At 38.7% G+C, this 25,877-nt stretch overlaps 2 protein-coding genes across 5 annotated transcripts in view; both read right to left on the bottom strand.

The window, feature by feature from the left end:
• Window positions 1–1,082: 1,082 nt before the first annotated feature.
• Window positions 1,083–2,791, bottom strand: GP5 (glycoprotein V platelet). The gene is given in 2 exon segments (XM_069472766.1): window positions 1,083–1,120; window positions 1,123–2,791. Coding segments are annotated over 2 exon segments (1,707 nt in total).
• Window positions 2,792–7,868: 5,077 nt separating this feature from the next.
• Window positions 7,869–25,877, bottom strand: part of ATP13A3 (ATPase 13A3) — an 83,776-nt gene continuing 65,767 nt past the window's right edge. For 2 of the 4 annotated variants that reach the window (XM_069475198.1, XM_069475197.1), the window contains exons 30-33: window positions 24,752–24,840; window positions 19,336–19,416; window positions 17,795–17,884; window positions 7,869–9,836 (exon numbers count right to left, since the gene is read on the bottom strand). In XM_069475198.1, the coding sequence (XP_069331299.1) occupies window positions 9,639–9,836; window positions 17,795–17,884; window positions 19,336–19,416; window positions 24,752–24,840 (458 nt within the window). In that variant the 3' untranslated portion in view covers window positions 7,869–9,638. Of the gene's footprint in view, window positions 9,837–16,142; window positions 16,170–17,794; window positions 17,885–19,335; window positions 19,417–24,751; window positions 24,841–25,877 lie in introns of those variants that run through there. The other 2 variants (XM_069475200.1, XM_069475199.1) reach the window with 2 other exon arrangements.

The following is a 25,877-nucleotide window of genomic DNA, read 5'->3' as shown; positions in this document are numbered from 1 at the left end:
TCTTTATTTCTTTCAACAACTCTATGAAGCAGATACTATTTTATCCCTTTTCAGAGTGAGGAAACCAAGGCTTAGAGAATATACGTAGGTGTCTTGCCCACAGTCCTATGCAGTTTGCAAGTGGTGAAGCTGGGATTGAACTCACATTTTAGCCACTGCCTCTCACAAGCACAGACATCCAGTTACAGCAACAAAGGTTTCAGTGCTTTCAATTGGAAGAATAAATGTGGAGTGTTATGAGCTAAACTAGAGCCAAGCTTATCATTACATTCATGAGCACCTGTCACATGTTAGGTGCTCTGTAAATGCTTGCAAAGTGAGGTGGCATTTAGTTCCAGGAAATGAAAAACAATTCAGTTTCCAAATGACACGGTTCAGTGATGTAAAGCAACTGGAAACTCACGGGAGGCTCCCAGAACATGTGGGCACAACTGAGCTTGGAGGGAAGGCTCAGTGTTCTCTTTGTGTCTCAGCCTATCACAGCAGGGGCCACCCTGGAAATACTCTTGAATGAATGGAGTCCCAAGCTCCCAAATAGCCCACAGGTCAGGGATACGTGAAGGGAAGAAAGCAGGGCAAGGGCAAGAATGGGAAGAGTTCTACTTTTCAAATAAAAGTAGATATAGAGAACAATCAACACTTTCCCCCTAGGGAAAAGCCATCCTCACTTGGACACGTGTGTTTATTTTATCCATTCATTCATTTCGCACGCTGTTACCAGACGCTCAGTGTGGGAGTCGGCCCGGCCTGGGCTTGTACCCTACGCAGTAAACACTGAAGAGCCCTCTCTCCACCAGACGCCGCCCAGCCAGGCACAGTGGGGTAAGGATGGGTCACACACAATCTGAGGTCCTCCAGGAGTACACGATTGAGGGGCACAGAGACAGGCCAGCAATCACAATTTGCAAATGTAAAGGTCACTCTGAGCAGAGCGAGGGAGGAGGAGGAGGGAGAAAGGAGAAGAGGTGGCAGTGGGAAAGAAGAGGAGGAAGAAAGGGAGGGGAGAAGAGGAAGAGGAAAACAGCAGCAGGCTGTCTGGTTTCCTCGAAGCCACATCTGACGATACTCTGGTCACGTTTTAATTAATTACAAGGTTTTCCCATTGACTCAAACAAGAGCTCTCTCTGATTAATTTTCGAAAGAGCCGGCCGATTTTAAACATAGCAAACACAATGATCCCGGTTATTATGGCCTGAGCGGCTAAAAGCAGAAAATAAAGACACCAGAAGAGGTTATGGTCTTGACGTTTGTCCGTGGCCACCAGGTGCGCCCACGCCCAGGGCTCTGGGCTACTCGGCACCGGGGCAGGGCGGCCGGGGGCTGCCGAGGAGTCGTGCGCGGGAGTGTGCGGAGAGGGGCCCCGGGAGCCCGAGCATTCGGGGTCGCCCCCCGGCAGGGCCCAGAGCGGCAGGCCGGCGCGCTGTCCAGGGCCGTCACAGCGCGGGGGCTCGGCTCGGCCCACGAGGTCTAGGTGCTGCCGCAGCCACCCCAGGAATGGCCGCAGGCCACAGTCGCAGCGCCAGGGATTGTGTCCCAGCAGGACCTCGGTCAGCCGAGGCAGACCCCCAAACATGTCGCCAGGCAGGGACTCCAGCTGGTTGTGGTCGAGCTGGACCTTCTCCAGGCTGCTGAGATTGGAGAAGAGCGCGCGCGGCAGGGCTCGCAGCCTGTTGTGGCGCAGCGACACCTGGCGCAGCCTGCCGAGGCCCCGCAGCAAGCCGTCGGGGAGGGCGGTCAGGCCGTTGGAGTGCAGGGCGAGCACCCGCAGCTCCGCCAGGCCCTGGAAGGCGCCCGGGGGCAGCGCGCTCAGCCGCGGGCTCAGAGTCACCCCCAGCGTGCGCAGGCGGCTCAGGTTGCGGAAGGTGGCGGCGGGCAGGGTGCGCAGCCGGGTGCCGTTCAGCCACAGCTCGTGCAGGCCGGCCATCTCCCCGAAAAGCACCCCCGGGAGCTCTTCCAGCGGGTTCTCAAACAGAGTCAACAAAGTCAAATTGTGCGAATGAAGAAAGAGCCCAGAGGGCAGAAACTCGAGGTGGTTTCTGGAAAGAGTCAAAGAACTCAGGCCTCGGAGCTGGTCGACTGCTCCGGGTGCGATGGAACGGATGTGATTTCTGTGGAGCTGCAGCTCCATCAGGGCGCCCAGGCTGCTCAACTGCCCCGAATCCAGAGACACTAGCTGGTTCGAGTGCAGCAGAAGTTTCTCAAGCTTAGCCTGTGTCCCAAGCAATCCCTTGGGCAGGTGGGTCAAGTTGTTTCCCGATAAATCCAACACTTTCAGGTTCCCCAGATTTGTGAAGAGACGAGAAGGAAGGAAATTGAGTTGATTCTGGTTCAAAAGGAGTTCCTGCAAGTTAACCAGTTTCTGAAACATGTTTTGGTCAATGCTTTTTAGTGAGTTGTGGTCCAAAAACAACTGTTCCAGAAGCACCATCTTATCGAGTAGCGCACCTGGAAGATGAGTGATTTTGTTGCGCGACAACCTGAGGGTTTTCAGTTTTATCAGGTCATCGAAGGTGCCGGGGGCAATGGCGGAAATGTGGCTGTCCGAGAGCATCAAGCGCTGCAGGACAGTCATGCCACTGAAGCTGTGGTTCTGCAAGGCGCCGCGGCCCATTCGGAAGAGCAGGACGTGCGTGAGGTTGGTGGGCAGGCCCAGCGCCGAGATGCGCGCCACGTCGCCCCCAGAGCATTGCACCGAGTCCCGGAAGAAACACTTGCAGCCTTGCGGGCAGGGCAAGGGCTGGGCGCGCAGGAGCCCGAGCACCGCGCACAGCAGCAGGGTCCTCCTCAGCATGTCTGAAAAGGCAACAGTGGGAGGTCAGTGGTCAACACACAAGGCGTTTACGCCCATATTGAATCTTGTAACCCCGCACATTTTGCAGAGCCAGGATTCTCACTCCCTCTTTTCTTAGGAGTGCAGATTTCCCTGGGTGGTGAAAAGACAGACATTCATTCTACACGATGAGGTCTCATTCTTTTGTTTAATTGATTTTCTACTCAATTTAAAGCATTGAAATAAAGGCGTTTTCAAGCTACCAAACAGCCGATACTTTAAGATCTTTACCTAGAGAAAACTAATTAAAATGATCATTCTCACATTCAAGCTTGAAGATATTACAAAGCAGTGTCCATTGTGAAAACAGCTCTGCTCTTGACTTTATAATTTACCCTGGGTTGGCAATGACCAGCAGTCATGAAGGGAATGGCAGAGTCTGCAACCACCACTATCTAATTCTTTTTCTCACAATCATGCTATTTCTGCAGTACCAATGTACTCTACTGAAACAATGAACACCTCAAACCAGCGAACACCTTCACTAACAGCCAAGCTAAGCAGATAATAATACCGATCACTTTATGCTATGCAGCATTTGCAGCGCTTTATTTATTTACATTGCATTTATGTAATCCTTACAATAAGTGGATGAGGTAGGTATTATTATCCCCAATTCAAGGATGAAGACACAAAAGCACTGAAATGTTAAGTAATTTAACTCGGGTCACATAGTTAGAACATGAAGGTAGCATTTCTGAATTAACCATAAATAAGGAGCTACCATTTCTAAAATGCTTAATAAAAATTAATACTCATGCACTGAATTATCTGTGAATGCACACAATATGAATCTGCCAAATGTTTCATAAATGAAATTTTACACAAATTGTTTCTTGTGCCGAATTTTCTTTCTTATGCATACAGACTAACCGAGCCCTCTAATTTCCTATACTAATTTAAAAAATACTTGGCCTTACCTGAAACGGTTCTGCACCCCAAAGCAAACTGAAAGGCTTAGAGTTTTGCATGTGATTCAGCACTTTGCAAAGGAAGAGGGAGGTGTCCTTGCATCCTGCAGATAAAGACTTTACAAAGACTTTACCAGAGTAAGTCAGGGAAAGGACCCTATCTCACAGGGCATGTTCTGGTTTTTAATGACAAGTATCTTCAAACTGAGAAAGACACCATATATAACCTCAGTACTACTCTTGAGGCTGACTGATAAGAGCAGGAGGGATACAAGTTTTTGCAAAAACAGCACAATATGACTCTGTGATGCTAGAAAAGTTTAGTGATACAGTTGGATCATTGCAGCAGCCACACTACTAAATGGGCCACGCTTACTTGGGTCTTCCTTTTCATGCTACATGGTTCCAATCAATTCTCCACTCAGTTTTTGGTAGGTTTTTAAAAAATTCCTTTCTCCATTCAGGAATAAGGCCCAAAACATTATCAAACGTTCCACTCATTTTTTTCCTTCTTAAGAATAAGGCTAAAAACATTCTTGAACATGTTCAATAATGGCATTGCTGGGCTGAAGGGTGTTCACATGTTCAGTTGAACTTGGGAATGTCAAGCTGCTCTCTGAAGTGGGGGTCTGACATGCACAGCCAGCTATCACATGTGACAGTCCCTGTGTCTCTGTCGCATGTGTCTCTGCCCACACTTGGTACTGACTAAATTTAATTTTTTGCCATTCATATAACTATCTTCAGCATGGTTCTAACTTTCCATTTCCCTGTTCAATGATGAACTTGAGCACCCTTTCATACAACTAAAGGCCACCTGGGCTTCATCTTCTGAGAAATTTGGGTTTCCTTTTGCCCATTTTTCTGTATGCAAAACATGTCTGTCTTTAACAACTGTATTCTAGACATTCTTTGATAATATTGCCTACAAAGACTTCCATCAGAAGACACCAGAAAAAAGGCAAAAAGACAAACCAAGTGAATATATTTGTAACACCTGTAACTGACAAAGGATTAATATCCAGAATAAAGAATGCCTACATCACGGAATCTAATCAGCCTTTGATGTAATTGTAGCCAAATGCAAAGCCCAGTAAACGCTGAACTGACTGAAATCCTCTTCTAAGTCATGCAGTCCTAGACCACAGGGAAGAGCCACTGCCTCTGCCAGGTATGGTGGGAGGTCTTTCAGTTCTCACCAAGGGAAGCAACTCCAGAGCCATGCATAGGCACAAGTGAAAGTGCCCCCTACCCCTGAAAAGGCCAGGGAGTCAACAGCACAGACTGGGAAGGCAAGCTGTGAAACGGTACAATGGCGAGTCAAATTCTGGTGATGCTTCTTCAGCCTGTTTCCCCAGGAAGACCTCCCGTCAGAATGGCCTCCAAGTTCTGTCCTTTGAAGAGAGCAAGACATTCTGATTGTCCAGGAAGGCAAGAGTGGGTATGGAAGTCACAGACAGTGGGGAACACTCTTAGCCCACCCACTGAGCAAGTTGATGAGGTAATGAAAAGTATTTGGAGCAGTGAAGTTGATGGCTCCACCATTTCAAGCCTTTTGGATTTTTTTATCCATTAAACAGGTCAGAAATCTGTTGTCCTAAGGGGCAGCTGCTGTATAAAAGTCACAGATCCCTGACCTAAGGGGTCTGGCCATTGAAGAGCAGGTGTCTGCTTGCAAGTTTTTCCTCCGTGGGGAGACTCAGAGGCCAGGGCACAGCAGAGGTCTCTGCACTTACCAAGTAACCACAACCCCAACTTGGACTAGCGACAGCCTCACTCAAGTTCCTAGAGCTCCCAGGACTCTGTCCTTCCCTGCAGTATACATTCAGAATACAGCACTTGGCAGTGATGTATGAAAGGAGGAGAGACATGCAGAACTATGCCCACAGGCAGGCTGTGGAGACATGATCATATGCTGCACAAACCATAGTGACTGGAAAGAACTTGGGCTCAAACTAGGCCTTCATCCACCCAACCCATCACACCACAGCCAGCTATACTCCCTAGCAGAGGTTGCATGTCTCGTGGAGAACCTGGGATACATGAAAATTCCCACCCAAACACAAAAGCCCAACAAAAATCCTACCTTGTCTGGGATTTTTACGACCATTTTCTCTCCCCACATTCTCTCCTCTCCCTGGAGTGCTCTTTTGCACCCACTGATGCCATTTCACTTCAAACTTACCATATCTTATATGGCATTAACTTTTTAGTTTGATCCTCCCAACTATTAATAGAGTATAAGTCCCTAGTCTTATATTTCAATATTTCCCTTAGACCTCCTGACAATTCAACATTTGGCTCTACATTGTATCTGACTGATGGGTTTCCTAGGATGGTCACAAACATGATATGTGGAATGTTGTACTTATTTCCTTTAAAACTCTAAAGTTAAAGAAGAGGAAAGAAGGAAAGAGAAGAAAGGGAGGGAGGGAGGAAAAAAGAAAAGAAAGAGAAAGAGAAAGAGAAAGAAAAGAAAGGAGGGGAGGGGAGGAAAACGGAGGGGAGGGGAGGGGACGGGAGAAGACAGAGGGAGGGAGGGAGGGGGAAGAAAGGGAAGGAAGAACGGAAGGAAGGAAGGAAGGAAGGAAGAAAGGAAGGAAGGAGGAAATGGGGAATTATTAAGCAGGAAAGTAAATCCAGAGACAGCAGTATTAATGTAACTTTTAAAAAGCAAACAAAGGTATAAAGACACAGAAGAGTGAAGTGTTATTCATTCATTTAAATTTTTATTTTGAATAGCTTCAATCAAAAAGATTTCATAAGGTTATTTACAATGCTGAATGTACAATTATGAATGTATGCCTTTTTGACAACAGGGTACCATTCTTGAGCAGCAATTCAATTTTAAAAATATAAAGATGCAGTATCATTTCTGATATAAAGTTACTTAAAAAAATTCAAGATCTTAGGGAATTCACAAATCATAACATAAAGTAACTATTTTAATTTAATGTACACATAATTACCAAATTTTAATACATTAAAAATATGTGTAAATGCCCACAGACTGTACAAAAATTAACACCCCATTTTGTTAAAAGTTCCCAACCACCTCCCATCATAAATATACAAAAACCTATTTTTAGATATGCCAAAATTGCATGCATGAAATATTAGAATGTTTTCTAAAGCTTGAATTTTCCTCTTTGCTAGATGTTATCTATAGCTGTTTTTGGAACAGACTACATAAACATTGATATATTATTTACCATGCCTTTGAAACTGTGCAGTAATTTCATAAACATGAGAAACAAAATAAATAGAGTAAAAACTGCAACAGTTTTGTTTAAATGCAAGTGCAATTTGGAAAGCTTTCGAATTTAAGGATTATAAAACTACTATAAAAAGTATTGTATTTTTTTTGTTGGCTTAGCCACTTTTATTCAAGCATTATTTGCAGCATTGCTTTACAGCAGTTGGTGCTCGAAGATACAAAACATATAGTTACCACTATTTATACTTGAGGGAGAAAAAAAAACTTTAAACAACCCTGAGGGAGACACACATTAAAAATCTTGTTATTTATTTAAAAAGTTAAAAAGTTACATATCATTATTTAACAATTACTTTCCCAGACATTTCTGTCCTTTAAGTATGTGCATAAATAAAATTTAAATCAGCAATATTTATTCATCTTAATACATCAAAATAATATATGTACAGATTTTAAAATTTAGGTCTGTATAAACTCAAATAATTTAATGTGAAATTCAGAATCAAACTTACTATGTAATGGTGACCTACACAGAGGACTCAGTCTACCTATGGCACTGAGTAGGACCCACACCTGGATTCACATTCTTCAAATAACATTCTCAACCTGAATAATCCACCTTTCTATGTTCAAATCTTCCTACATATGCTTTTCCACCTACCTAAAAACCTCATTCTTTTGAAAACAATATGGACAGATGAGATATAAAACCCTTATTAGCTCTAAATTTTAAAAAAGGGGTGTCAAAAATAGCTCTTTATGATCATGCTGTTAAAGATGTTAAATACAATCTGATAATTGGATTTTTAAGCTGCTACTTAGCAATTACTTTAATTATATGCCTCAGTATTTAAATCAAAGAATAAAATTTACAGTTCTGAAAATCACTGAACACTTGAGCATATTTAAAATGAATATGGAAATTATAAAACGATCAAGTGAATAAGTAACTCTAGAAAACAGTGCTAATTCACAGCTCAAGAGGTCTAAGATGCATAGCTTCATAGAACCATTCATGGAACAACTGTTATTATCATCTAATGTGTATTAATATCATATTGTACATTTTGGTGGAAAACTTCAATTACATTTTTGTAAGAATCATCAGTGGCAATAGTAATAACAGTGATCCTGAGTGTAACTTACATTTCTCTACAGTTACCAATCATCATTCAGATCTTTGCAGCATAAAGAATGAGAACCCTTTATTTGGTCCTACAATTCTGGGTAAAATTTGGTAAACCGGTAAGTACATGCTAGGAAAATAATGATCAGCTGGAAGTAGAAAGAACAAGCACGCTACTGGTTAAGGAATAACACAGGATAATGTCACATTGTTTTAAGAGTTTAGTGTCCATGTCGCAGCAATATCAACTGCTGGAGTTTACCTATAAAGGCATTTTAAAAGTTACTTTAATTTTGTTTAGAATTTAAATATTACTCAGGCAAAACAGAAAGGTGAAAAATATTTTCCACATTTCTTTTGGCTTAATGAATATCTGTTTTTCAACTTTATTCCCTCCACTTTTTCTCCCATAAATTTCCACACCAAATACGCTCATTTGTCACTCTCCAACCCAAAATAGGTATGCTCTGACCTCTGGCGCCACCTAATGGCACATAACAAACTCTTACCAAGTTCATGTTGCTCTGAAAAACAGCAGTCATTCAAATCCAGTTTTTTTCAAGCCTCGTTATTGACAGGAGAGACATAGACCAAATCTCAAAAAATCTTATGAGGTAAATTTCTAACTTAAAGAAACCTTTCCTATTATCCTATGTCTTTCGGTAATTAAAAATGTAGAAGTAGAAAATAAAAAGACATTTAAAATAACACAAAGCCTGAGGGGGAACAAAACAGGTTTGAAAGATATTAAAAAGATGGATCGACATCTACTGCCAAAAGAAATTATCTCTTTTCCTAGGAACAGTTCTTCTACAACAGTTAGTTGAAGCAAATTAGACTACTGACACCACACATAGCACAAGATCCATTTAATAGGTTTGAGGGATATCTCAAGAAGGCAGTGAAGCACCTTGCCGATTAGAAAAATAAAACCCAGGCAGTTTGTACAGAAAATATAAAACCATATATGGAAATTACCTGAGTTGTTCTATAAGCAACATCATACAAACTCACTCCTAACTCTAGGCCATTGAAGGGAATTGGTGCATGTTTATATAGAATTCTTTGGAAGAAATATTAGAATCAAATCAAAATAGGCATTCAATCTGTTTCACTGGAGGCTGACAAATTTTCTCAATCACAAATTTAGGGCTTGTATATAAATACAGATCTTTTCTAATAAGGGGGTTGTGAAAATAAATTTAAAGGGATAAACTAGTCTCAGAAGCTAATGTCTAAAAACCTACCAAACACCAAATTTCTCCTGTGCCCAATGTAAAGAGGGTAACAATCAAGAAAATTCTGGAAATGTATATAACAAGTTACTGAATGAAGATATAGAACTTTACAGATTGTTAATTTAACTGTCATGCCAATATCTTTTTGTTTTGTTTTGTTTTTTTTAAAAAAAAAAACTTCTCAATTCAGCGACTATATCAGAAAGGACAGAAACTGAATTGTGCCATTCTGACACACAGGATCAGAAAATGCTAAAACCACATTCTCCTGAATACTGCTATTAGCATGCCACTGAGACTGATTCTTTGCTATATGCTATGTTATGGTGATGATTTGGCATGATCCATTCTCCTTAACTAAAGCTTTAGCTTCTGTTGTTGTCTGAGGTTTTGGTGGCCATTCTGGATCAACCAAGAGCTCCTGTGCCAGATACATGTACTTGGCCTTTGGCATCTTCTTTCTACAGCACAGGGCCCAGGACAAGCAGCATTTTCCCCACCGGTTCACTGACGCCTAAGAAAATAAAGAAAAAAGAACAATTAAGAGCTTGTTTTTAACAGGTTTATGAAAGCATACTTTAGCATAGAAAAATAACAGAAAATGACTTCTGAACACAAAAAATGGGAGAAATCCAAGTAAAAAAAAAAAGGCAGCTTTCAAATATTTAGGTACTGATTATTTTTTTACATTTTTTGCTTACCCATGGAATTTACTTCATTTTATGTACCTATCCTCTTGTGGACTGATAAAATTTTTTAAATAACTTGAAGATCTGGATTCTATAACACAAAATATCTAATGTATTCAGAATAACTTTATTCAGAAAGAGAAAACATTTAACCCTCCTATTCTATCCCAAACTATCTTTTGGTATTATTGCTCCCAGCAACTTATCCACCTGATCATTTTGGGAAGAAAGCAGTGTAAAAATATCCTTCTTGCTATTAATATCTTTCAAAGCATGAGGTGAATATTGTTAGGTCAAAATTAGGATTTAAATCATGTTTAAAGTCAATTATGTCTTTTAAAACCACATCCTTACTAATATAAAAGGATATCTTTATTTTATAATGATGGTTTTCCTTGGTGCTCTACAACTGGAAAGAGGTACATAGAAAGGTGCAAAGCAAGTACTACTTCTTAGTATTATTTCATTATTAAAAACTCTGCTGTCACTGAAATCCTTCTGATCAATCCTGATGTTTTTAATGAATGTGATCTTAGATAAATAATCCTTGGAGAATAAGAAAAGAGTCCCTGGCTAATGGATAGAAATGTAAATTCAACAGGGGACCAAAAAGTGACCTCATAACTTGTCTCAATGGAAATTTGAAATAAATGAAGTAAAACGTAATGATCATACCAATGTCTATAGTAGTTATATTCACCTCTGAATAGAACTACTTAATTATTCTGGCTGTTGCTTCTTGAAGTGACATTTAAATCCCAGATTGTTTTGTTTTGCCACCCAACATATAACCCAGGCTACCGCTAGGTCTAATCTCAACTGAGGTAATTCCACAAAGTGGAAGCACAACATGACTGAGGTACATCTTCTAATGTTAACATCCAAAAGGCCTCATGATCAAGAAAGCCAAGTTTGCTATATAACATGTATTTTGAAATGTGTGTTTCTAAATGGGCCAACAGAGAACAGCAAAAATATTTTTAAATGAAAGCTCTTAAAACTTTTTTATAGTTCACCCAATGGATCTTTCTCATCTTACTGAAACAACTAGGAGGAACCTACTACTCTTTCCCTCTTCCCCATTGCACCACTGAAAGCATGATAAACAATGATGCAGTGGCTTTTAAAGGTCTTCTAGTTTATTTGTCAACAAAACAATAAGCTGCACTGCTACCAAGAATTTAAAGGCAAAAATTATAGTCACAAGTAAGCTATTTTACATTTCAGGAAAAAAAAAAATATTTGAAGATTACTCATCTAGTTGCCTCTTCATTGTCATAACAGTTATTATATTACCATCACCTTAAAAGAATGCCACAGGAAACTATTTACATTGGGATACAGAAGACACTATGGTATAGGATTCTTTAAGTGATCCAAAATAACAGATAATAATCCCTATCTAGAGTAGGAACCCAAAACAATATTTAATGTGAGATGATGGTTCAATACTTGGGGCTTTTTCCCAAAGTGTTTAAATTCTTCAATCTAATTGTGGAAAAGATTATTGTTCCTAAATCAATCTGAAAGCTGTTACTTTTTATTTTATGGCAAGTAGCAGGATCATAGAATAAAGGTGATGTTGATTGCTGACTTTGAAAAAGTCAACATTCATAGACTTTGTCTAGCCAGATGACTCCGCCAGGTTGACGGGCAATGTATAGCAGGCAGAGTTAAGGAAAGTTAAAGCCACGTGTATTCAAATTTAAGGCACATACATATATACATAAATTCACTGTTCCCTATATATAGAAAGACAAGCAATAAAATTAAAACTAATTTAATCGCAAACAGAATCACAACTAAACAGGATTCTTTTCATTGTAAGGGTGCTTTTAAAAAAAAAATCCTCACATCCCTATTAAAAACAATGTATACTTGTCACAATTTCAAAAAAATTAAGTCAAGAGGAACACTAGGGATATCCTCGCTTCACCATAATTAGAAACATGTTTTTGTCCTTACCCTTACCATCCCCAAATATCACACACAAAAAGTGCACTGTATGCGAGCAAAGGCTTATTCGTTTATAAACACAAACTACCACACACACCCTCAAAACACAATATAATTCACTGGGAAAACAAGAGGTGCTGCCGGCATGCTGGCATGAGAACCCCATCGGGGGAGAGGATGGGTGCAAGGGAAGAAAGGCGAGCACCGTGTAGCATGAAGGCGGTGAGGCAGGGCACGGGGCTCAGAATGAGCACTCGGGTCTCCCCAAGGCACCTGGGGCATAAATCCCTAAAGCAGGAGAACACATCAGCTATAGCAACTGGATCTTTCAGTTTGTTTCTGAAAGGAATGGTTAAGTAGCCAAATGTATCCCCTCAGAGAATGAAAGAGGCTACAATAGTTCAGCAGAGAAACCATAAGGAACTTTCAAAGAAATCTATAGCTAAAATTCTCCTGCTTGTTAGACCATTTCAAGCTGTTCATTCTTAAACCCGAATGCCAGTTTACACTCAGCAGTATCTTTTAGGAAATGTTTTCATGGGTAGCATGTAAAATAGAAAGCCATGCTTAAAGGAAAAAAATGTTATAATGGCACTGCGGTTTTCATAAGTCTTCTTCCATACCAATCCTGAATCAAAAACAAACAATCAGGCCAGGCACGGTGGCTCACGCCTGTAATCCTAGCACTCTGGGAGGCTGAGGCGGGTGGATCGCTCAAGGTCAGGAGTTCGAGACCAGCCTGAGCAAGAGAGAGACCCTGTCTCTACTAAAAATAGAAACAAATTATATGGACAACTAAAAAATATATATATACAAAAAAATTAGCCGGGCATGGTGGCGCATGCCTGTAGTCCCAGCTACTTGGGAGGCTGAGGCAGTAGGATCGCTTAAGCCCAGGAGTTTGAGGTTGCTGTGAGCTAGACTGACGCCATGGCACTCACTCTAGCCCAGGCAACAGAGTGAGACTCTGTCTCAAAAAAAAAAAAAAAAAAAAAAAAAACAACAAACAATCAGTATTAGCATTCTATTAATATCTAAATAACCTCAAATAACATTCTAAGTGGCAAAAGGACTACTTCCATTTTTCACCAAAAAGAAAACATAAGTCTGGCACAAATCCTCAGGCAGGATCAAACTACGCACTAGTATGATTCTAGTTCCATATCGACTATTAAGTGCCCTCAGTTCACCAAATACAAGGTTGGCGGCAGAACTGCTTCTAAGGAGAATATATAGCACAGATCTCTTCAAACAGGAGTAAAGCTTTATAGAAAACCACAGATGATGCGGACCTTCACTGAAGGTTTTCAGCAGGTCTAGGGTGGAGTGGAAGGCACTTTTGACAAATATCCTCTCTTGAAAATCACTGATATAAAGTCTCTTAAGGTTGTCATTACACTGAGAGAGAATGTATACAAAGTACCTACTATAAAAATATTAGGTCATTAAATATGAAATGTCCAATTTCAAATCAAAAGTGTTTATTATATCTCAAACAAGAAGCAGTACAATTAATCAAAGTATGTGTCTAAACTGTCAACATAGTTTGCCATCCTGACGCTAGCTTGTTTATGCCAGCAGTGAAGAAGCCTGGAAAGAAAGTGATGATAAAGTCACAAAAGGTATTTTCCACAGCTTGTTGAGAATTGAATATTTTTCCTTGCAAGAAGTGGTCCAAAGTCTGGAAGAAGTGGTTGTCAGTTGGTACACATCTGGTCAATATGGTGGATGACAGAAAGTTTTCAAGTCCATCCTCTGTAATTTGAGCAGTGCTGTTTGTGTGACATGTGGTCGAGTGTTGTCTTGCAAGAGGATTGGCCTGTCTCTATTGACCAATCTCAGCTGCTTAATCACAAGCATCCTCATCATTTTGTCCAAGTGGTTGCAGTAGACGTCTGCTGTGATTGGCTGACTAGGTTTCATGAAGCTGTAGTGGATAATACCAGCGCTGGACCACCAAGCAGCCACCATCAGCTTTTTCTGATGAATATTTGGTTTTAGACTGTGTTTCAGCACTTCATCTTTATCCAACCATTGTGCCGAATGCTTGTGATTGTCAAAAAGAATCCATTTTTCATCACACGTAACAAATAATATGGTGTAGAAACGGTTCACCTTTATATAGTGACAGCAAAGAAAGGCAAGCTTTGAGACAATTACTCTTCTGATACTTGTTTAATTGACACAGAACCCACCTATCCAGCTTCCTCATCTTGCTGATTTGTTTCAAACGGTCCAATATTGTCGGAATAGTAATGTCAAACCTTGCTGCTAATTCACGTGTAGGTTGAGATGGATTTGATTCCACTACAGCTTTCAGCTCATCATTATCCACCCTTGGTCTCAAGTTGCCCACATGGCTCATTTTCAAGATTAAAACCACCAGAACGGAACTTCTCAAACCATCAACATACTATGTGTTCGTTAGCCACACCCTTCCCAAATACTGTGTTGATATTTCAAGCTGTCTGTGCAGCACTGATTCCAGGACAGAACTCATATCCAAAAATAACGTGGATTTTTGACTTATCCATGTTTTCACAAAAATTGCTCTAAAAAAATTTGAAAGATAATCACAAGCCAAACTGTGTGTTTAAAAGAATGAGTATGTACCTTTACAATAAAATTTTTTTTAAGTGTCAACGTGAAATGTCAGAGATATCAACTGTCAAACTTAATAATTAAAGGAATTGAACATTTCATACTTAATAGCCTAATATGATAGATACTGATAACAGTAGATGTCTCCATTTTGTCATTTGATCATTGTAGTAGTTTATATCTTCATGGTCCCACAAATGATATACATGAGGCAATGTGGCAAACTGATAAAAAAAAATTCCTCTTAAAATCAGAAACACTGGTTTCAACTTCCAACTCTGCCATGTATTAGATGCATAACCTTGACAAATCAACTGAATGCTATTTCTTTATGTATAAAATGTAGTTAGAAATGCCTTAAGATTGGGAGGATCTTGGAGATGTTATACAGTGCCTTGTAGGTATTTTGGATATAGTTACTTCAGATTTCCAAGTAAAGTGACTTCCCAATTCAACTGTCTAAGGCCTGAAGCTTTGAGGCTTTCAACCCCACTCCCCTGTCTCCATGGTAAGGAAGGAAACGATGGAACAGGACTTCTCTTCCCCAACAATAATATAAAAGGCTAGGAGTTGCTGTCTAGTAGAAAAGAAGAGCACAGGAAGGGCGGAAGTCAACAGGGGCCCGGGGTGGGGAGAATTACAGCAGCCACAGAAGTCCTAAGAGTAGCAAGTCACTGTCACCTTTACTTTCTTTTCACCATACTGTAGGATTTTCTAACCTCAGCATTACTGACATCTTGGGCTAGACTATTCTTTGTTGTGAGGGGTTATCCTGTGTACTACAGGATGTTTATTTAACAGCATCCCTGGCCTCCACCCCACTATCTGCCAACAGGAACCCCTTTCGCTCAAGTGTGACAACCAAAAATGTCTCCAGACACTGCCAGATGTCCCCTGGGGAAGAAAATGGCCCCTGATTGAGAACCATAGCCTTATAGTAATACAACTGATTAGATCTTGAAGAGGGCCAGGCATGGTGGCTCACGCCTATAATCCTAGCTCTCTAGGAGGCCAAAGCGGGTGGATCGTTTGAGCTCAGGAGTTCGAGACCAGCCTGAGCAAGAGCGAGACCCCGTCTGTACTAAAAAAATAGAAAGAAAATGAGCTCGACAACTAAAAATACATAGAGAAAAAATTAGCCAGGCATGGTGGTGCATGCCTGTAGTCCCAGCTACTCGGGAGGCTGAGGCAGGAGGATTGCTTGAGCCCAGGAGCTTGAGGTTGCTGTGAGCTAGGTTGACGCCACAGCACTCTAGTCTGGGCAACAGACTGAGACTCTGTCTCAAAAACAAAAAAAGGGGTGGGGGGAGGGATCTTGAAGGGCCACGAATGTGAACAGTGAAACCACATTACACACAGAAGTGTCAGAGGATGAAAGTGTATCGTTTTGTGCTAAGACGTTTCCTAAAGCCAATACTTTAAAAATGCTTTCTTCATCATGACCATAGAAGTGGAAGACCACAATTCTTGTCTACTCAATGATTTTCAGACTTAGCCAACACATGGGGCATGCTGGCGCCTACCTGCTCTGGGAACTCTCTACCTTCACTGGCTCCCCTCAACACATGAAGAGGCAGAACTTCACATGACAGACATCAACTCTTAAAAAATAACAAGGGCAGATACTTATTAATAAATTTTTAGAAAAGAGACTTAGCAAATAATAGAATTTTCTGCCATTTAATTCTGGGTGAAAGATGAGGGGGGATTTCCAATTCAAATATTTTAAAAAGGCCTTATGATACCTACTTTCTACTAAACTGGGATAAACCTCCTCTTCCAAACATGCATTTCCTGTTTAGATCAATAGTCAGAGATCTCTTAGAAGGAAATAAAAACTCTGTTTAAATGTTTCCCTTTGGGAATATAATACAAATATTTCACATGAGGACTGATGATATGAGCCCGAACTAACCTTTTGAAGTAATAATGTAGTGAGGTAACCAAAAGGAAAAAAATATATAGACCCAAATAAAATTTTGGAAAAGGACTTGAGCCCCTCAGACAACTCTGGTCATACTGCCTACCAGGAACAACTGAGTATTACATTGCTTTGCTTTAAGAAAAAAAAACTGAGGCTGATTCTAGACTCATTTCATCATTAAAAAACCATCATTATTCATCATAAAGCATTAGATAACACAAACGGCACTCTACAAGCCCTCTTATAAAGCAATGCTGTGGCATTACACCAGGGCATCAAGCCTGCTGAATTTCCAAAACAAAGCTCAGAAAGTTGCCACTTAGGTAAAAGGTGGCTAAAAATAAGTGAGTGACCGAGCTCAGAAATGCCAGGGAATCCTCTTGAACTCTGCAAGGGTCTTATGGCTTGAGGATAAATGAAAGACTCGGAACTCCCATTTGTAACAAGCACATCATACCTACAAACAGCAATGGGTAAGGCAATGAAGGCGTGAAATTTTATACTGTCAAGTTCTCTATGCCCAAAACGCTGGCTCACAGAGCTTTGATTCAACAGTACTGGTTTAAAGTAAGTCTAACCTGTATCTATATCAAGAGCTATCCTTTAACATCCTAACATTAGGAAATGGGTTTTATTTATCTGTTTCTCTTCTCTTTTTACCACACAGCTTGTAACACTTTTCAAATAACTGGCTACTTAATAGGCCCAAAAAGTCAAACATCTTAAACCACAGTTTGTCTAAAAATGAGCCCATCATTTTCTGAATGATGAGACATACATTGGGGAAAGCCAAAAAGCCACCCCAAATTAAGGCACAGTAACTGACAAGAAGTCACAAATAATTCTTCAAAATATTGGCGTTGGTTAGGAAGGAATGAGACAGTGAAAAGAAAATTTTTAAAAATTTTGGCCTTGGACTCAGGTCCAAGAAGAAACAATTTTCATTTCAAAACTTGTTTGCATGAATCTCATTTAGCTTCTAAGGGACCCATGAAAACCAAAGACATAAAATTTAAAGGAGACAGAAATGGAAAAATTGACTCTCACCTTTAAGGACAAGACCTTTACACACATAGAAGAATGGGATTGGAATGGAAAACAGACTTATGAAATTTCTGGTCCTGAAAAGCCTATAACAAATGTTTGCCATAAATTTTCTAGGACTCCTTACAAGAAATGAAATGCCAGACATAAGCAAAAAGGTTAAGCAACACACAAGAAAACCGCCTAAAGAATGCTGAGTACACAACTAAAAGAGCCTCAATACACATGAAGAATTGACAGTAAGGGCTGTTTTCCAACCTGTGGTGGCTGTGTGGTGCCGAAGCGATATTCTCCTTGTTTGTCTCGATTGAACACAACCTTCCAAAGGACCATGTCAAGGAAGAAATTCTGAGAGATATTCCAGTGAGTTAAGAATTAATAATTACTAAGTAATTCTTTATTAATGTGCACATGTTAAAAGACTCATACAATGCTGCATCATTAGTGAAAAACATGATTTGGTTTTCATATAGAGAATTTCAGTTAATACTGCAAAAGGATAAAGAGTAACAGGACTTTTGTAAAAAATATAAATCATCATAAAATTCTAGATAAAATGGGACTTCTAAATTTTCCACAAAATATGGTTTTTATATGAATCCTCAGGTCTTTCCCATTATTAAAACAACGCTTATATAATTTGAAGTCTTTTTCTTAACAATGAGTTGTTCTCATTGAATTAATATCTAATATTAATTCTATATCTATATATCTGTAGCTATAGATATGTATGATTTCATCAGCATCCAACACAAATAATTTTTAGATATTAAGAATAGCATTTAACTGAAATGATGAACTTATACTTCAGAAAAAGGAACACTTTTAGAATACAGTATCTTAGATGTGCTTTCTAGCATCCGTAAGATAGAAAAAATATATTCTACTGGACACCATAAAAGGGTCAGTACCACAATATCCATGTTGTTCGTAATATCCCAAATTTCAATACCAAGTCATTTTTTGGGGAGATAATTGAAAATAAGCATAATTTCTAAGTCTGCGACTACTACTACTAAAGCATACATATTTCTGGACAAATTACCTTAATTTTAACGTGAAAGCCTATGCTATGAAATCCTTAACTTAAAAATCACAATTATATCTCCCTCTTCCATTTCTTATATTGCTACTGTAGGAGTGAATTATGATTACAGTTCTGAGAGCAGACATAAGTTTAATAAGTAGCAAATGAGAACTTGCTAGCTCCTTTTCGAGAAGCTGACCTAAAGACAATCCTAATAGGAGGGTAACTATACAATATATGATGAATCAAAAGAGTACTTAAGAATTCTAGAGGTCACTTAAAAGTAAATACCAAGGAGGAAGTTCCAGTAATCAATGCTGAAATTAGTTAAGTCCATAGTGGTCATTATTTTATACTTTCAATAAACTCTCCTGCTATTAATATTCACTATATTTCCTGGAGAAAGCCTTCTCACTCTTTCCTTCCTTAAATGGGAGATTTTACTTTACATCCCAGAACACAGATGGGAAATGCCCACTCTGATTTCATGGCTACTAGTTCAGCAGTTAATGGGCTACCCATCACTAATATTTGCTGTATCTCACTGCTTATTTTCCCCTACCTGCATGAGTACAACTAAGTCATATCCCTTAATATGTCTACTATCAGTTCAAGGAAAAGGTAAGAAGAGAAGGCTAAATAAATCTGCCTTAAATGAAACTGAGTTGGGTTTCCATAATGTCACCTGTCCTCTTCCCCCATTTACCATTACATTATCTAAGAATCCCAAATCAACAAAGTAGCCAGCCATTTGATTATCTGAAGTGCTTACCTCCACCATAATAGATACAAAGGCATTGACAAGAACAATGATGAGCATAGTTACACGCCACTGATATGGTACACACACTATCTGTAAGACAAAAAATTTAAAGTTAGAATTGTACGCCGTTGATAATATAGCACTATATCATAATTTCTAAATTTACTGAAATCCTATGATATACCAAACACCTTCACACACATTATCTGTTTAATCCTCAACAATGTCACAATGTATATATTATATCCATCCACTTTTCAGATGATAAAACTCAAAGTTTTAAGTAACTCAAGGTTAAAGAAAATATTAATTCGCTGAGCTTAGAGTAAAATCCTAGTCAGACTTAAAAGTCCATGCTCTACTAGATCATAAATTTCTAACAAGTCCCTATTTTTCAAATAAAAACCTACCTTTAAAATCTTTTTTTTTCCCCCTTTCTTTTTTAACTTTTTTAGAGACAGGGTCTCACTCTGCTGCTCAGGCTAGAGTTCAGTGGCCCTGATCATAGCTCACTGTAACCTCAAACTTGTGATCCTCCTGCCTTAGCCTCCTGAGTAGCTAGGACTATAGGTGCACCATGCCCAGCTGATTTTTATTTTTATTTTTTTAGAGACAAGGTCTCTCTATGTTATTCAGGCTGGTCTTGAACTCCCGGCCTCAAGTGATCCTCCCACCATGGCCTCCCAAATTGCCTGGATTATAGGCATGAGCCACTGTGCCCGGACAAAAACCTGTCTTTAAACAATGAGGCAAATACCAATCTAATAATGAAGTATTGTAAAAATTCACATTATTATAAAGACAAATTCATAAGAGAACTAAGAAGCTAAGTTTTTACTTTTAAATCTGATTAATTTCTAAGGCCTAAAAAAATAAAGGGGAAAAAAACATTAATGTATTCATCCTTTTATAGTTAGCAAATATTTACTGATTACCTAAAATACTGGGCTAGATGCCAAGGAGTGGCATGATCTAACATGATTTGGGGAAAACATTATCGCTTTTTTAGGAAAACATTATTGTCTTTCTTAGGAAAACAACAGAGATTCAGAATAAGAAAGCTGAAAGAATCTAACAACTGACTGGCTATGAAAAGAGAAGGACAAGACAACAATAGCCAGACAAACACAAACACTTCTGACTAAGATAAATAGTGGTACCAAGCAACAGAGTATAAACAGGGTTGAGAGAGAACGTTATGAGCTTAGTTTTTAAAATGTTAAAATGGAGGTTACTATTGGGTAGAGCACTCAAGAAATAGTCAGTATGTCAGTGGCTATGCAGGTCTAAAGCTTAGTGGTGAGAACTAAGCTGAGTTTTTAACACATAGATGGCGATTAGAGGGTGATGTCATAACTGTAGGTGAGATCACCTGAATATAAAGGTGACAAGGATAAGAACAGAAACGTGAGGAACACTAACATCTGAGGAATAGGCAGAGGGATTGGAGCCACGACACAGAGAATGAAAAAGAAGCGGCATAGAGGTAAGAAAAGGCCTGGAGAGCAAAGCATCACACAATTCCAGAGGGGATGTCTTAAGAATGATGACATAGCCAATTGGTCAAATACTGCTAGAGAGCCAAGTAAGATTGGAAAAAAACATTTGGAGGAGACAAGTTCACTAGACTTAACCAACAAGAGGATTGTTAATGGCCTTGGTAAGGGCAGTTTCAGCAGATTCGCAGGGCTAGTTGCTAGACTAGATGAATGTGTGGGAGGTGAGCTGAATGTAGCAGTATTTCAAGAGCAAGTCTGGCTGTAAAGCAGACGACACATGTGGCATGTCGCGGGAGAGAAATATAATGTTTTCCTCTTTTGCTTAAAGTGCTTATCTAAATCCCTCAATGATGCATGTAAGGAAACAGACATACACACTGCTGCTAAGACAATAACCTGGCAACCTCTCCAAAGTTCAATAAAAAATTCTAGATACCCTTTGACCAAGCAATTCCACTTCTGCACACTGAGCCTTTAAGTAGACATATGTCCACAATAAAAGTGTGCAAAGATTTATAATACAGCATTATCTATAATAGTAATACACTGGAAATAATCTAAATATCCATCAAACAGAGCTAGTTAAATTTTTGAAAAAGTCCACGAAATGGAATATTCATTCCATAAGATTCATATACCTACCCAAAACTGTCAATAACATACAAGATAAGAGAATTAAGTCTGAACTCATTCATGCAATGGAGGTGAAAACCCCAAACAAAATACCAGCAACTAATATCCAGGGGGTTTAAAAGAATGCATCATGACCAAATTGGATTTATTCTAGGAATGCAAAGTTAGTTGAATATTTGAGTATTAGCCAACTATAATTTACCACATTCTCCAGGAAGAAAAATTATGTGATCATTCAATAGCTGTGGGAAAAGCATTAGATAAAATTTTAAAGCCATTCATGTTAACAACACTATAGAAGGAAGCTTCCTTAACCTGACAAAGGCTATATACTAGAAATCTACTGTAAACAATATATTCAGTGATGAAATAGCAGGAGCAATCCCTTTACAGTTATGACCAAGATAAGGATTAAAACTATCACTACAACCAATATATTAATATATACAGACATGAAAAATAGAGAGAGGGTATATAAGGACTGTAACTGTCAGAAACAAATATTTTGTAATTAAGCCAAGTAGCACACAGGGGAAAAAAATATATGTATGTATACATATTTTATAACTATTTATATATGATGACTGTCTAAACAGAAAGTCCTAGAAAATCTAAAATATATATGTCTGAATAAAGTCTGACAAGGCTTACTGGTTATTACATGAATATCCAAAATAATCACATTGAATACACCAGCATGAAAGAATTAGAAAATGTCATTTTAAATAGACATCATTTTTCCCCCTTCTCTTCCCCCCAACCTCACTTCCCCTCCTTTCTCTAAAAATAAATAAATAGCTATCATTTATCAAGGGAACAAAAGAATAATACTCTACGGATAAATCTAACAAAAAAATGTATAAAAACCTTTAGAGAGAAAATTATCAGACTTATTGAAAGACATTAAGTCAAGAAGACCTAAAGAAATAGAAGGCCGGGCACAGTGGCTCACTCCTGTAATCCTAGCACTCTGGGAGGCCAAGCCAGGCGGATCATTTGAGCTCAGGAGTTCAAGACCAGCCTGAGCAAGAGCGAGACCCTGTCTCTACTAAAAATAGAAAAGAAATTAGCTGGACAACTAAAATCTATACAAAAAATTAGCCAGGCATGGTGGCGCGTGCCTATGGTCCCAGCTACTCAGGAGGCTGAGGCAGAAGGATCACTTGAGCCCAGGAGTTTGAGGTTGCTGTGAGCTAGGCTGATGCCACGGCACTCACTCTAGCCTGGGCAACAGAGTGAGACTCTGTCTCAAAAAAAAAAAAAAAAGGAAAGAAAGAAAGAGATATGTTCACAGAAAGGGAAACTAACCAATTCTCCTCCAAATTTGATAAACTTGGTGTAATTCTAATTACAAGAGGACTTTTCCTGGTACTTGATAAGCTAAACTTAAAATTTAAGAAGAACAGCCAAAAAGTTCGTGATGAACAACAATGTGAGATGCCTAACCATACCATTAAGATTCCTTACAAAGTTATAGCAATTTGGACAATCAACTACTAGCACAAAGAACACTAAAGAGCAAAATACAGAGCCCCTAACAGGCTAATAGTCATATATACGGAAAATTGATATAGGATACAGGGTATCACTGAAGATGGGTGGGAAAAGATGAACTATTCAATAAGTAATGCTGAAACAAATGGGTATTCATGAGGGGAAAAAAATTTGATCCCTATTCAAAAGCTACACATAAAATTAATTCCAGATGGATTAAAGACTAAATGTGAAAGAGGAATATCTTTATTAAACTTTAAGACGGACAAGTCTGCCGAACTAAGACAAAAGAAGTCCACAAAGGAAAAAAAAATTATCAAATGTGACTAAAAAAATTATAATTTTAAAAAAGATATTATAAACAAAGTAAAAAGACAAGCCACAAAGTGGGAGAAGATATTTATCAGTATATAGCCAAATACATGGGAACTTCTAAAAGTAAGTAAGAACGAGAAAACATCCTAGTAGCAAAAAATGGACAAAAGGCATGAAGAGGCAGTTCACAGAAGAAATAAAAATGACCAATAAACATGAAAAAATGCTCGACTCCATTAGTACTTTAAAATTATTTAAATGCAGATAGGCTTTTAGTAGGCTTAATTACTGTTTTTAAATTCTCTACAGCATTGCACACCTCCTCATTTTTCGTACCTGGGGTGAACTTCTCCCACCTCTACTCTTTGGTACACCATTATTTACCCCCATACACCAAGAGACATGTAAAAAAAAATGTTCATGGCAGCCAGTTAATACATGAAAAGACTATAAGGACCTAATTATTTACCAACAGAAAACGGAGCAATGAATTTACTATATTCCTATAATGTAATACTATACAGCAATGAAAGTGAAATACATTGTATCAACAAACAATGTTGATGGGAAAAAGCAAGTCACAGAAAAATACAGAGAGCAAGATAGCATTTTCATAAAGTTCAAAAGCAGGCAAAAACGATCTATTGTGGCTTCAAATATACACAGTAAGTGTATAATGAAAAGAAAGAGAATGAGGGGGAAAAATCAGAATAGGGGTTCCCTTGAGGTGTTTGAAGAAAGGTTCATGAGTGTGACTTATTGATTGATAAGGTTATGTTTTTGTCCCCCCCACCCCCTTCTTGTCACTGACTTGAAGCTCAGGTAAAGTCACTCTTATTTTAGGTTAGATGATGGATTCATGGTGGATTTTTTTTTATAATTTTATTATTATGCTTAATAACTTAAACATGCATGCATATTCTTTTGTATGAAAAACAAGTATTTCACCATTCGTGAAGTTTTTAATGAAAAGAATGAAAAACGAAATGGCCAGCAAAGAGGCAGCATGTATAGACTGCTCACTAAGTAGGTTGGTAAAGGACAGAGAGTAATCAGATAATGGAATAAGGGCTTTTTTGTTTTTAAAGACCAAGGGGCATCTAATTTGTTTTTAGAGAAATGGACAAGGAACGAGATGCAGAGACTGAATGGGTATAGCCTATAAAAGCTGCTACTTTAATCATGTTCCTTACTCTTTTTAAAATATCTTTGAGTTAACATAACTGAATCTTAGAAAATATAAAAAAGAAGAGATCCTGGGGGCAGGGAGGAATGCAGACAGTTTAGTCTCTTTCCCCAGTAACATAAAAGCAATGGAGGGGGATAAATCTTAAACCCTTGTACAAGATATCCAGAAGTCTCATTTAGCTACTCAAATTTCATGCAATACTGTGTAACTTTCTATAATTACCATCTTACTACTGCTATCCCAGTTACTATGAACCATCAGATAACCAGTAATAAATGATGTGCTTAAGCCTTACCTCAAGAACCTGGTCAACAGAGGCAACTGGATATAACATGATGAATAATATGAAAACATACAAAATAATCACAGATACGACAAAAAAATCTGGAAAAGAAAGTAAAACAGTTAAATTAGGAAATTCCTTTAAATAAAAAGGTATCCAGTAACAACTGGTATACCAACATTCCTAGATCTGGTTTTAAATACTTTCACTTACACTGTGAAATAAATAACGCATACACTCTGTTATTTCCTAGAGTATGAGACATTGTTCAGGGCCCCCAAAAGATTCAAGTAAGTGATGTGATGTTACAGATATTTAAAGCCCATTAACTTTAACCTTAAAAGTACTTCAAAAAATAATCAGCACTAAAAAATAAGATATAGGCCGGGCGAAGTGGCTCACGTCTGTAATCCTAGCACTCTGGGAGGCCGAGGCGGGTGGATCGTCTAAGCTCAGGAGTTCGAGACCAGCCTGAGCAAGAGCGATATCCCGTCTCTACCAAAAATAGAAAGAAATTAGCTGGACAACTAAAAATATATACAGAAAAAATTAGCCAGGCATGGTGGTGCATGCCAGTAGTCCTAGCTACTTGGGAGGCTGAGGCAGGAGGATTGCTTGAGCCCAGGAGTTTGAGATTGCTGTGAGCTAGGATGATGCCGTGGCACTCTCTAGCCTGGGCAACAGAGGGAGACTCTGTCTCAAAAAAAAAAGAAAAGAAAAATAAATAAGATACAGACCTTTACGGACATTTGTATGTCTCTCAGATAGATAGCTACTTTGTAAAACAATCAGGCCAATATATAATTCACAAATAAGGGACTAGACTAAATATGAAAAAATTAGATCATTTAAAACATGTATTTGATGACAATTATTGTTGATTGTAAACATGTCGAATACATTTATTTTCAGTATAAGGTATATCATAATCCTAAATAGAGGCATTCTAACTTCAATTTAAATATATTTTTGTTAAATGAATCCCATTTTTTTCATTGATTTACTCTGTGAAAATATTTCCAAAGAAAATGTTAGCCAAAAGCCAAGAGACTCAAGTTGATTTACTATTTTAAATGTGGGCTAACCTCATGGCTTGCTATGGTGGCTGGGAATGGCAAATCCAACCAGCAGTACTCAA

This window comes from Eulemur rufifrons, chromosome 7 (assembly GCF_041146395.1).
Source record: "Eulemur rufifrons isolate Redbay chromosome 7, OSU_ERuf_1, whole genome shotgun sequence".
NCBI lineage: Eukaryota > Metazoa > Chordata > Mammalia > Primates > Lemuridae > Eulemur > Eulemur rufifrons.
Note: the sequence above shows the minus strand (reverse complement) of the source record. Positions and strands in the feature narration are given on the sequence as shown.